The sequence below is a fragment of the Macaca mulatta genome, chromosome 14, assembly GCF_049350105.2.
Source record: "Macaca mulatta isolate MMU2019108-1 chromosome 14, T2T-MMU8v2.0, whole genome shotgun sequence".
NCBI lineage: Eukaryota > Metazoa > Chordata > Mammalia > Primates > Cercopithecidae > Macaca > Macaca mulatta.
Window position 1 is genome coordinate 114,086,481 of NC_133419.1, and position 12,986 is coordinate 114,099,466.

General features: G+C 42.6%; 1 protein-coding gene across 1 annotated transcript in view; it reads left to right on the forward strand.

The window, feature by feature from the left end:
• TTC12 (tetratricopeptide repeat domain 12) overlaps positions 1 to 12,986 on the forward strand; it is a 52,045-nt gene that overhangs the window by 30,717 nt on the left and 8,342 nt on the right. The window contains exons 14-16 of the mRNA XM_077964296.1: positions 4,814 to 4,906; positions 5,990 to 6,050; positions 6,819 to 6,956. Of these exons, the coding sequence (XP_077820422.1) occupies positions 4,814 to 4,906; positions 5,990 to 6,050; positions 6,819 to 6,956 (292 nt within the window). The remainder of the gene's footprint in view (positions 1 to 4,813; positions 4,907 to 5,989; positions 6,051 to 6,818; positions 6,957 to 12,986) is intronic.

Consider the following 12,986-nt stretch of genomic DNA (forward strand, 5'->3'; position numbering starts at 1 on the left):
CACACAATCTAAAAACAGGAGATTACCCTTCTGAGTTTTTTTGTTCACTGCTATTTTGTTTTATCTCCCCTCATGCTGCGAGGTAGGCAAGGTAAGCTTTATTACCTCATGTCACTCATGGGGCAGGAAGAACTATAGCAAGGAACCACGGGAATCTCATCCAACTAGCCTAGCCCCCAGGTACTGTTCTGAGGACCCAGCTCCACTCTGTGTTCTCAGTAGGAAAAGGAGCCAGACCTGCTGCAGCTGGCTCCTGTTCCTTCCAGATCTTTTTAGGACCCTGCCGAGCCCTCCCACACGGTCCAATTTGGTGTGGAGGTCCATGTGTGCCGTGACAGGGTGGTTATTATGCCTTGCCTACGGCTCCCCTTCCAGGCCCAGTCGCAGCCGCAGTGGCTCCCGGGAAAGGCTTTGGCAAGCCACTGAAGCTGAGGCTGCGCGGCAGATGCAGATTGTTAGTGGACTTAAATTCCCCAAAAGCACATTTCGCATTTCAAATGACTGCAGTCATTTCCTCAATACCTTCATCGCATTTTTTTAATATTGTTTTTGTCTCTTTGAGTAAATGTAGCTATAGCTATCATGGGCTTTTCCCCTCAAGCTATCTTTGAATTGCTTGAGTTTCAATGTGCATTTTTCCAGTGTCTCGCAGAGTGGCGTTCACGATCACCTTGTGTGGTCCTGCCTACTCTCTTTAGACAGTCAGAGAAACCTCAGCTTTTTACTTTTATGCCCACTAGCCTCCTTAACGTGCATCTCCAGTTGAACCAGACAGAATGGGTTCTCAGTGATGAAATGAGGCAGTTTGAAGCAAGACAGGGCTGCGCATAGCCCCATGACCGTCACGGCAGCACACTTATCACATTCCTCCCACAATGCTTATCCTCAGAGAAGAGGTTGAAGGCATGAATGTGTGCTGGCCAAGGACCAGTGTCATTTTGTCAGAAGTGCTGGGTTTTAGTCTTAAGCAGTACTGAGCTTCAATTCCCTGCATGTCTCTGCTTGTGTGACCCAGGCACTGATGGACCCTGGCATCTCATCTGCATCACTCACTTACGATGACACTTACAGGGGGTGATGCAGTTGAATTTTTTCTGCTGCATTATGCAGAATACTTGAGCGAAAGGAGCTTAAGCAAAATAAAGCCTGGCTTGTTTTTTCACCTAATAAAATGAGACTAAAGATAGCAGCTGTTGGTGCAGGGGCTTAAAGATGTCGAGGTCAAAGTCTGTGCCCTTCTCTTGACCTTCCTCACATGGTCATACCTTCCCTCTTGCTGCAACTCCAAGCTTCACATCCTTCTTTAAGACGGGTCAGCACCAGCTGGATCTGTCACTTTTATCAAGAAAAGCTACTGCCTGTTTCTCTTTGGACAGAATTTTGTCACATGCTACCCCTAGTGGAAAAAAAAATGATCCCAGCTTCTTCTGTAGTAGAGTTAGGAAGAATAGAAGGGAATGGAGAATATCTGTGGGGTTAGCCAGCAAACAGCATCTGCTATAGAAAAAAAAAAAAACAACAACTAACATCAAGCAAGCCTGACACATGGTATGATAGGGGCTCAATATTTTTATATTCATTTTCTCTTAGGGAATATTGTTCAGGGTCCTAAACTGAAGTAACCATGCATTTATTGATTACATGAAAGCGTTTTCTGACCTGTGGTTCACTCACAGAGACAGTTGCTTATCAGCAGAGCAGAAAATCTGCCACCATAAAAGAGGGTATGTGAGGAAATAGAAAGGGATACACCGTCCTCTATAGGTGCTGAGTCCAGTTAGGATGTGTGCATTGTCACATAGAGAGGGGGGCTAGCTGTTTATGTCTCTCAGGACAAAGCCAAGATGGTCTTAGGCTATTGTCTCATCTGTGCTATTCAGGTTCATTAGCATTTATTTTCAAGACCGAAGAAAATAGGTTTAAATTGGTGAAGGAAGAATCTGAACTGACTGTAAAATAAATAAATTGTTTTTGACAGCAGGAACACTGGAATCCATTTCTGAAGATGTTAGGGATTTGCAGAAGCTCGGTGTCACCTGGGCTCTCAGAAACCATCCAGTCAAGCCCCACTCAGCATAGATGTCCTCTGCATACCCCCACACAGCCTGTGCATCATGCCCTCCAGGGGAGATGCCAGCAGTTTTCATTATTTTTATCTCCATTTGATTTGGGATGGGCACTAACGCAGCTAATAGACTGGGTGGAAGAAGTCTGTCCCCAGTTAGTGAGAGGCTGTGGGTCTCACCTCCCAAGGTAGCCAACTGTCCATTTCAGGACAGTTCTGATTGATATAAATTATCTCCTTACACTGTGCGTAAGTTGCCTGCCCCATACTATTCTGGGGTTGATTCTGCCTCCATACATTGAGGCCCAGGCCCAGACTCCTTCCAGCTTTCCAGTACTTTAGGTATCTGAAAATACTGATATATTTCAGGTTAAGCATCCTTGTTACCTCCATCATTCCTTTGATGATTTGGCCTCCAGACCACTCCTAGAATAAGTGGCTAAATAGATCCAGCACCATAGATATGGGTGACTGGAGTTCATATTCCCAAAAGCCCAGTCTGATAGCCTGTCATCTGTCTTTCTTAAAGATGTCAAGGTCAAAGTCTTCACCCTTCTCTGTCCTGTGGCATTTGGTCCTATTGATCACTACTCTTCTTGAAACTCTATCACAGTGATTGTCAGGACACCATCCTTCCTGGCCCCCCTCCTACCTCCTGGCTATTCCTTTGTGGTTTCCTTTGCAAGCCCCCCTATGCTATCACCCTTCCAAGTCAGGGACCCTGGGATCCTACCCTTGTCCCTCTTCCCATCCATGGCTTTCATCAAGAAGCAAAGAGTGTAAGTCTCACTCTGCTGAGTGTGAGATGAAAATACCCTTCTGCTACTGGACATCTCTATCACAACATCCACAAGTATCATTGACTTAATAAATCAAAACGTGGTCTCACACCAGTTCATCTACTTGAATTTCCTGTCTTCATAGAGGGTATCTCCGCCTATCCAGTCGCCTAAGCCAATGTCCTGGAAGTGACTTGGCTCTCCCTCACCACATCCATAAGATAGTATGCTGCCAGCTCTTTCTCCTTAGCATCTCCTGAATTCATTTTCTTCTAGTTCTCCTCTACTCTCTCCAGTCATTTCTTCCAGGTCTTCGTGAGCGTCTCTTTGTGTTTTTACAGTGCTTCTTACTCTGCTGCTACCTCAGCCTGGTCCCTTAGCCTTTATTGTCTGGACAATCACAGTTCTCCCCTGGTTGAATTCCTGCCTCCTGTACTACCTGCTCCAATCCAGCTTCCACCGTACACTGAAGGGATTTTTCTAAAATGCACATCTGTTCTGCTATTTTCCTACTTAACTCACTGAAATAACTTCCTTGTAAGGCTGGTTCTCCAATTACTGAGAAATATAATGGCTAGGAATCACATGAGAACTTCATGAAAAAGCAGCCTTCTGGAGCCTCCTCCCACTCAGACTGACTGAGGAATCTGTCCCGGAGACCCCCACCACCAACCACACATTGGAGAACAGGGGCCTACAGGGCAAAGTACAGACTTTCCAGCAGCCCCTAGAAGGCCCCCAGGATCTGGGCTCTGTCCAGCTCTCTACCGTTCCCTGTTTTCCCCTCACATCCTAAGTATTAACTGCATGCCAGCAGTCCCCAAATGTGCTCCTGCAATTCTACGCCCACGTAGTCTGTGACTGCAGGTGGCTTTGCCTGACATGCCTCTGTACCCGTCCCCGTGGGCCCGACACTGGCCTGCAAGCTGCCTGGAACCAGGACATTTTCTTGTTTCATCGTTAGGACCCCAGAACCGACCACATTGCCTGGCACACAGTCAGTGCTTGTTCATTGTGATTGGTCAAATGGATAAACGAATGAATAGCTAACACTATACTTCAAGAGACACTGAAGTGTCATCTATTGAAGGCTTCTTCACTTCCATCCCCACACCTCCCACCAGCGAGACTCTGGTCCCCTCAACATGTGTCTGTTTCTAACATATCACCTAAGACAGTTTATCTTATTTATTTACATATGTATCACTGTAGGAGACCAGGAGCTCAGTACTGAGCACAGTATACTTAGCACCTTGTAGATGCTTAATGCAAGTTTGCTGGATGAACAAATTTCTCTTACTTCCATTGTCGTGGTGCCAGTAAGTCCATTTGGGTAGCCTGAGATTGTATCAGGTGTTTTTGGCATCTGTGTTAGACTGTTTGCTCATTTTGTGTTTGTAAGTGGCTAAAAATCCTTAAATATTTCTCATATGAACCAGTTACAAACCAGGTCTCACAATTCTGTTACTTATGCAGAATTTCCAGCTCTAAGTGGAAGACTTTGAGCTTAACCCTATTAAATTTAATCTAATATATTCAGCAGCCTGTCACAATCTTGTTAAATCTTTATTCCATCACCCACCTTATTAGGGGGCCCTCCCACTTTAGTCATCAGCAGATTAGTAAGCATGCCATTTAGATGTCATCTAAGTTAATGAACTTGACTGAGCCAGAGTCACATGGCAGAGTCCCAGAAACTCCTTCTGAGCTGGCGTCCGATAATCAATAAACTTTGGTTAAAAGTATTCAGCATTCTGGGGATTCACATTAAGTGGTGGAGCCAACCACTTAAGAGTGTCTGTTTCCGGGTGGGCAAGGAGCTAGGCTTCCTAGGAGGGCATGGCAAGGCACCCTTTCTGCTTATTTCACCCAGATGCTGACTGCTTTTTGGTTTCCTTGCAAGGTTACCCTGTTGGGATGTTGTTAGTTGGAGGACAGCTACCTCTGAGGTTATTATGGTTTTTTGCAGATTATTGGAAGCCCTGGTGTCATTTCTTGATTTCTCGGATAAGGAGGCCAACACTGCTATGGGACTGTTCACAGACTTGGCTCTGGAAGAAAGGTAATTTTTTTTATTTATAGAAATTGACATTTCTTCTTCAGTCTTTGTTGAACTGTCTGATCTTTAAAAATGTGCCGTATTCAGAGAGGCTAGGCCAAGTCTCCAAGTGAGTATTGCAAGATTCACTGAGAAGGAGGGCTGATGCCTCCCAGGGGGCTGCGGCCACCCACTCCCATTCTAGTCACTCTGCCTAGAGGCTGACCTGGGCCTCCATGGGTTTGGAAGCAGCAGCATACTTAAAGCAGTGCCTCTCACAGTAGGCAAGCCTCCAAAGTGTCGGGAACCTTCCTTCCTTCTAATCAGTGCCTGGTACGTAGGAGTTGCCCAGCAAATTCGCGTTGAATGAACCTGAGTGAGCCAGTGAGCCAGCAAGCAAGAATGAACAGTCAAATGCAGCCGCCTCTGGGGTTGCCAGTGACATCATGAGTAACGACCTCCTTCTGCCCCATGGCTTTGTGTTGTTTTGTCTTGTTTTGCCTGGCTGCTGGGGATGATAGTAAGGGTCTTAGTTTTCATAATTTTTCAAGAGCTTTTTTTTAAAATGCATCTTGTGTTTTAAATTTCCTTACAAATTTTAGGACACCTTGCTTAAAGATGGTAATGGGATGAGAGGGCTGCTTGTGCTCACAGGCAGGCCAGCCAGCTGGCACGGGCCGGGGTATGGAACAGTGGCTGTAGCGTGTGGAGATGCACATGCATCCAGGCCCTCCCAGTGGCTCCGATGGGTAAACATGCTTGCACGGTATTTGCCTTCCGCACAGCACACACATGCTGTAGACTCAGAGCAGGGGTTGGGGGTAAGTCAGCTTGTTAGAAGCCTAGAGATTCCAGCAACCCCTGCTTAAGGGAGCCACCATCTGAGATCTGTTGTTTAACATCAAAGGCAGTTCTCCAGACTCAGAAAAATTAAAGCCACATTACATACATAGTGACATGTTTTTTTCTGTTTTTGTTTCTGAATTCTCCATGCACAGTCTAAATCATATGGACCTAGAGTTTGCAACGTTAATTATCTGAGACACTGTATTTATGTTACAGTTTGTGCAATGTAAAAATAAATCCTGGCTGATGGTTTCTCGACAGATTCCAAGTCTGGTTCCAGGCCAACCTTCCAGGTGTTCTCCCTGCAGTCACAGGCGTTCTGGTGAGCAAACCCTCATTTTCACCCTCTGTGACAGACACTCTCAGCAGCGTGAATGGGGCTGTTTAAACACAGTTTACAATCCAGAACAACTATTGTCTCTCGGTTGAGTAATCATTTATTCACAGCTGGAATTTACACAATTGTCAGTTATTGAAACAGCTACAGTAGGGACAGGTGGAGGTGGCATATGGATGGCGCTGGTTACAGGGGAGGAAAAGCTGGATATGGGTGGCATCTTAAGTGAAGGTGGATAGAGTTCATCAGTCTCCATCAGTCCCCTGCTGACAATAAGTTCGATGTGCAACGCTGTTCCCAAATGGAAGTCATCCTGTCAGGAAGACTAGTATAGCAATTTGAGCTGATAAGGCAGTGAATAGTGTCGGGGGCAGGGCTTCTCCTTGGAGAGTGTTGCAACTGAAGCCTGTCCCTATTGAACCTTAGAAGTTTCAGGGGCCCTTAGAGAGCATAACCACACCCCAGCATGCCACAGCTGTGGAAATGAGCCTCTAAGAAGGGAAGGGATTTGCCCAGGTCCTCCCAGCTGGTTGATGGAGGAGCTGGGATTAAGCCCTAGGCGAAGACCCTTTTGGGTCTACCCCTCTATGTGCCTCCATCCTGTTGCCAGTGTGACCCCAGGGATGCCCCTGTGTGACATGAAGCTATCTGGTTGGTTCGTGGGCCTTTCGGTGAGTGGGGAACTCACCAAGAGATCATGCGGCATCCTTTGCCTGCTCTCTGAGGCTCTGCCTTCTTTCGATTCTCATTTAGAAGACAGATCCCAAGGTAAGCAGCTCCTCAGCTCTGTGCCAGTGCATTGCCATCATGGGAAACCTCAGTGCTGAGCCTGCCACCCGAAGACACATGGCGGCCTGTGAGGAATTTGGGGATGGCTGCTTGAGCCTCCTGGTATGTTAGCTTTTCTATTCATAATTGGTCTTTATCCTCTTCGGGGGCATTAGCTGCTGCTTAGTTATCTGGCTTTTCCAGAAATTCTGTTTCTGTGAGTGCTGGATGGCGCCAGTGGCTTCTCCCTTCTGTAACCTCGGATTTTATGCACTGCTGGCCTTAAAGAGCCCCCCAGATCAAGTCTCATTCGCCCTGGGGAGATTTGAAGGATTTTCTTTGTTAATTTTTAAAAATTATTTATTTATTTATTTATTTATTTATTATTTAACTTTTAAGTTCAGGAGTACATGTGCAGGTTTCTTATATAAGTAAACTTATGTCATGGGAGTTTGTTGTACAGATTATTTCGTTATCCAGGTATTAAGCCTAGTACCAATTATTTATTTTTCCTCATCCTCTCCCCCTTCCTCCCACCCTCCACCTTCTGGCAGGCCCCAGTGTGTATTGTTCCCCTATGTGTGTCCATGTGTTCTCATCTTTTAGCTCCCACTTACAGGGAAGAACATGTAGTACTTAGTTTTCTGTTCCTGCATTAATTCTTATCCTGCAAGGGATAATAGCCTCTAGCTCTACCCATGTTCCTGCTAAGGACATAATCTCATTCTTTTTTATGACTTAATGGTATTCCATGGTGTATATGTACCACATTTTCTTTATCCAGTCTATCATTGATGGGCATTGAGGTTGATTCCATGTCTTTGCTATTGTAAATAGTGCTGCAGTGAACATATATGTGCATGTGTCTTTATAATAAAAATATTTCTATTCCTTTGGGTATATACCCATTAATGGGATTGCTGGGTCAAATGGTATCTCTGTTTTAGGTCTTTGAGGAATAGCCACACTGTCTTCCACAATGGTTGAACTACTTGATGCTCCCACCAACAGTGTATAAGTGTACCTTTTTCTCTGCAGCCTTGCCAGCATCTGTTATTTTTTGACTTTTTAATAATTGCCATTCTGACTGGTGTGAGATGGTATCTTATGGTTTTGATTTGCATTTCACTAATGATATCAGTGATACTGAACTTTTTTTCATGTGCTTGTTGGCCATCTGTATGTCTTCTTTTGAAAAGTATCTCTTCATGTCCTTTGCCCACTTTTTAGTGGGGTAGTTTATTTTTCTCTTGTACATTTGTTTAAATTCTTTATAGATGCTGGATATTAGACCCTTGTCAGATGCATAGTTTGCAAAAACTTTCTCCCATTCTATAGGTTGTCTGTTCACTCTGTTGATAATTTCGTTTGCGGTGCAGAAGCTCTTTAATTAGATCCCATTTGTCAGTTTTTGCTTTGGTTGAGATTGCTTTTGGTGTCTTTGTCATGAAATCTTTGCTCGTTCCTGTGTGTAGAATGGTATTACCTAGGTTATCTTCCAGGGTTTTTATAGTTTTGGATTTTATATTTAAGTCTTTATTCCATCTTGAGTTAATGTTTGTATATTGCATAAGGAAGGGGTCCAGTTTCAATCTTCTGCATATGACTAGCCAGTTATCCCAGCATCATTTATTAAATAGGGAATCCTTTCCCCATTGCTTGTTTTTATCAGGTTTATTGAAGATCAGATAGTTTTAGGTATGCGGTCTTATTTCTGGGTTCTTTATTCTGTTCCATTGGTCTATGTGTCTCTTTTTATACCAGTACCATGCTGTTTTGGTTACTGTCGCCCTGTAAGTATAGTTTGAAGTCGGGTAACGTGATGCCTCCAGCTTTGTTCTTTTTGCTTAGGATTGCCTTGGCTATTCGGGCTTCTTTTTGGTTCCATATGAATTTTAAAATAGTTTTTTCTAGTTCTGTGAAGAATGTCAATGGTAGTTTAATAGGAATTGCATTGAATCTATATATTACTTTAGGCAGTATGGCCATTTTAACAATATTGATTCTTCCTGTCCATGAGCACAGAACGTTTTTCCATTTGTTTGTGTCATCTCTGATTTCTTTGAGCTGTGTTTTGTAGTTCTTCTTGTGGAGATCTTTCACTTCCCTGGTTAGCTTTATTCCTAGGTATTTTCTTTTGGTGGCAATTATAAATGGGATTGTATTTCTGATTTGGCTCTTGGTTTGACTGTTGTTGGTGTCTAAGAATGCTAGTGACTTTTGTATGTTGATTTTATATCCTGAGACATTGCTGAAGTTGTTAATTAGCTACAGGAGCTTTTGGGCCAAGACTGTGGTTTTTTCTAGATACAGGATCATGCCGTCTATAAACAGAGGTAGTTTGACTTTTTTTTCTTCCTATATAGATGCCCTTTATTTTCTCTCTTGCCTGATTGCCATGGCCAGGACTTCTAATGCTATGTTGAATAGGAGTGGTGGGAGAGGGCATCCTTGTCTTGTGCTGGTTTTCATGGGGAGTGCTTCCTGCTTTTGCCCGTACGTATGATGTTGGCCATGGGTCTGTCATAGATGGCTCTTATTACTTTGAAATATGTTCCTTTAGTACCTAGTTTATTGAGAGTTTTTAACATGAAGAGGTGTTGAATTTTATCAAAAGCCTCTTCTGCATCTATTGAGATAATCACATGGTTTTTGTTCTTAGTTCTGTTTATGTGATGAATCACATTTACCTATTTGCATGTGTTGAACCAACCTTGCATCCCAGAGATAAAGCCTACTTCACTGTGATGGATAAGCTTTTTGATGTGCTGCTAGATTTGGTTTGCCAGTATTTTGTTGAGGATTTTTGCGTCAGTGTTAATCAAGAATATTGGCTTGAAGTTTTCTCTTTTTTGTTGTGTCTCTGCCAGGTTTTTGAATCAGGACGATGCTGGTCTCATAGAATGAGTTAGGAAGGAGTCCCTCTTCCTTGATATTTTGGAATAGTTTTAGCAGGAATAGTCCCACTTCTTCTTTGTACATCTGGTAGAATTCAGCTGTGAATCCAGCTGATCCTGGGCTTTTGTTAGTTGGTAGGCTATTTATTACTGACTCAATTTCAGAGCTCATTATTGGTTTGTTCAGGGATTCAATTTTTTCCTGGTTCAGCCTTTGGATGGTGTATGTGTCCAGAAATTTATTCATTTCTTCTCAATTTTCTGGTTTATGGGCAGAGAGGTGTTCATAGTATTCTCTGATGGTTGTTTGTATTTCTGTGGGGTCAGTGGTCATATCCCCCTTGTTGTTTCTGATTGTGTCTATTTGCATTTTCTGCCTTTCCATTTTTTTTAGTCTAACTAGTGGTCTACCTATTTTATTAATTTTTTCAAGAAACCAGCTTTAGAATTTATTGATCTTTGGAATGGGTTTTTGTGTCTCAGTCTCCTTCAGTTCATCTCTGATTTTGGTTATTTCTTGTCTTCTGCTAGAGCTTTGGGATTTGTTTGCTCTTAGTTCTCTAGTTGTTTTAGTTGTCATGGTAGGTTGTTAACATGAGATATTTCTAACTTTTTAATTAGGAATATCTGTTAGGGCATTTAGTGTTATAAATTTCCCTCTTAACACTATCTTATCTGTGTCCCAGAGATTCTGGTATGTTGTGTCTTTGTTCACATTAGTTTCAAAGAACTTGTTGATTTCTGCCTTAATTGGTTTATTTGCCCAAAAGTCATTCTGGATCAAGTTATTCAATTTCCATGTTGTTATACAGTTTTGAGTTCATTTCTTAGTCTTAATTTCCAATTTGAGTGTTAAGGTTTCAGTTATTTTGCATTTGCTAAGGACTGTTTTACTTCCAAATATGATGGATTTTAGAGTATGCACTATGTGGCAATGAGAAAAATGTATTTTCTGTTGTTTTCATTTTGAGAAATCTGTGTATGTACATCAGGCCCATTTGATCCAGTGCTAAGTTCAGGTCCTGAATATCTTCATTGATTTTCTATGTCAATGATCTAATATTGCCAGTGGGGTGGTAAAGTCTTCTGCTATTATTGAGTGTCAGACTAAGTCTCTTTGAAGGTGTCTGAGAACTTGCTTTATGAATCTGGATGTTTCTGTGTTTGGTGCATAAATATTTAGGATAGTTAGATCTTCTTGTTCAATTGAACCCTTTACCAATATGTGTAATGCCCTTCTTTGTCTTTTTTGGTCTTTGTTGGTTTAAAGCCTGTTTCATCTAAAACTAATAAGATTGCAACCCCTGCTTTTTTGTTTTCCATTTGCTTGGTAGATTTTTCTCCAACCTGTTATTTTGCCTATGTGTGTCATTGCTTGTGAGATGGGTCTCTTGAAGACAGCATACCAGTGGATCTTGGTTCTTTATCCAACTTGCCACGCTGTGTCTTGGGACATTTGGCCATTTACATTCAAGGTTAGTATTTCTATGTGTAGATTTGATCCTGTCATCATGATGTTAGATGGTTATTTTGCTGACTTATTTATGTGGTTGCTTTATAGTGACACTGGTCTGTGTACTTCAATGTATGTTTGTAGAAGCTGGTAATGGTCTTTCCTTTCCATATTTAGTGCTTTCTTCAGGAGGTCTTGCACTACAGGTCTGGTGATAATGAATTTCCTCACCATTTGCTTATTTTTCCTTTACTTATGAAGTTTAATTTGGCTAGAAATGAAATTCTGGGTTGGAATTTATTTTCTATAAGAATGTTGAATATTGGCCTCCAGTCTCTTCTGGGTTGCAGAGTTTCTGCTGAGAAGTCTGCTGTTAGTCTGATGTGCTTTCCTTTGTAAGTGACCTGACCTTTCTCTCTAGTTGCCTTTAATATTTTTTCTTTCATTTTGACCTTGGATAATTTGATGATTCTGTGTCTTGGAGGTGATCTTCTTAATGACGTATCTTACTGTGGTTCTCTGCATTTCCCAAATTTGAGTGTTGGCTTCTCTATCTAGGTTGGGGAAGTTCTCATGGATGATATCCTGAAATATGTTTTCCAAATTGGTTCCATTCTTCTCATCTCTTTCAGGGACACCAATTAAATGTAGATTGGGGCTCTTTACATAATTCTGTATTTCTCAGAGGTTTTGTGTGTTCCTTTTTATTATTTTTTTATCTATTCTTGTCTGACTGTCTTATTTCAGAAAGCCTGTCTTCAGGCTCTGAGATTCTTTCCTCTGATTGGTCTATTCTGCTATTAACACTTGTGATTGCATTATGAAATTCTAGTAGTATGGTTTTTCAGCTCTACCAGGTTGGTTATGTTCTTTTCTGTATTGACCATTTTGTCTGTCAGCTCCTTCATTGTTTTATTATGATTTTTGTCTTTCGTGATGTGGGTTTCAATGCACTCCTGTAGCTCAATGAACTTCATTCCTATTCATATTCTGAATTCTATTTGTGTCATTTCAGCCATGTCAGCCTGGTTTAGACCCTTTCTGGAGGGGTGTTGTGGTTGTTTGAAGGAAAGAAGGCATCTGGGTTTTTGAATTATCAGGTTTATCATGTGGATTCTTTCTTATCTTTGTTGATTTCTCTACTGTCAATCATTGAGATTGCTGACCTTTGGATAAATTTGTTTCTTTTATCTTATTTGATGACCTTGAGGGTTTTATTGTGGTATAAGGTGGATTCAGCTGAGTGGCTTTATTTCTAGAAGATTTTAGGGGGTCAGTATTCAGCTCTCAATTTCTGGACTGGATGCTCTAACTCTCAGGGACTTGTATTGGGCCTTGACTTTGTTTTCTGGCTCCTCTAGGTTAAGAATACACTGCAATGGGGGAGCCAAGGTGATCCCAAACCTCTGGTCACTACACTCCAATGGATGGTGTTAGCCCAAGAATTTCATAATGTGGTGATAATGAGACCTTAACTTGTTCATGCATGCCAACAGCAGCGGAAGACCTGTGGCAGGGTGCTAGCAGGTGTCAGGGTGCCTGCCTCCTTGCAGGTGTTTGCCACAATGGCAGAGGCAATACAGCTGGGGGAGAGGGTCCCTGCTGATGACTGTGTGTGGGGTCATGCTGAAGACTGTGCCTTCTCTGTGCCTCGCAAGCAGAGGAGGTTGCTCCTAGAGGGACAAAGATCCACTGTACTCTATGCCATGCTAGCACAAGGGCAAGTTGCTGGTAGGGGTGGGGCTGGCTGGCTCTATGCCCATCAATACTCCATCTACAGTGGTGGTCAGTGGGAAGAGGAGG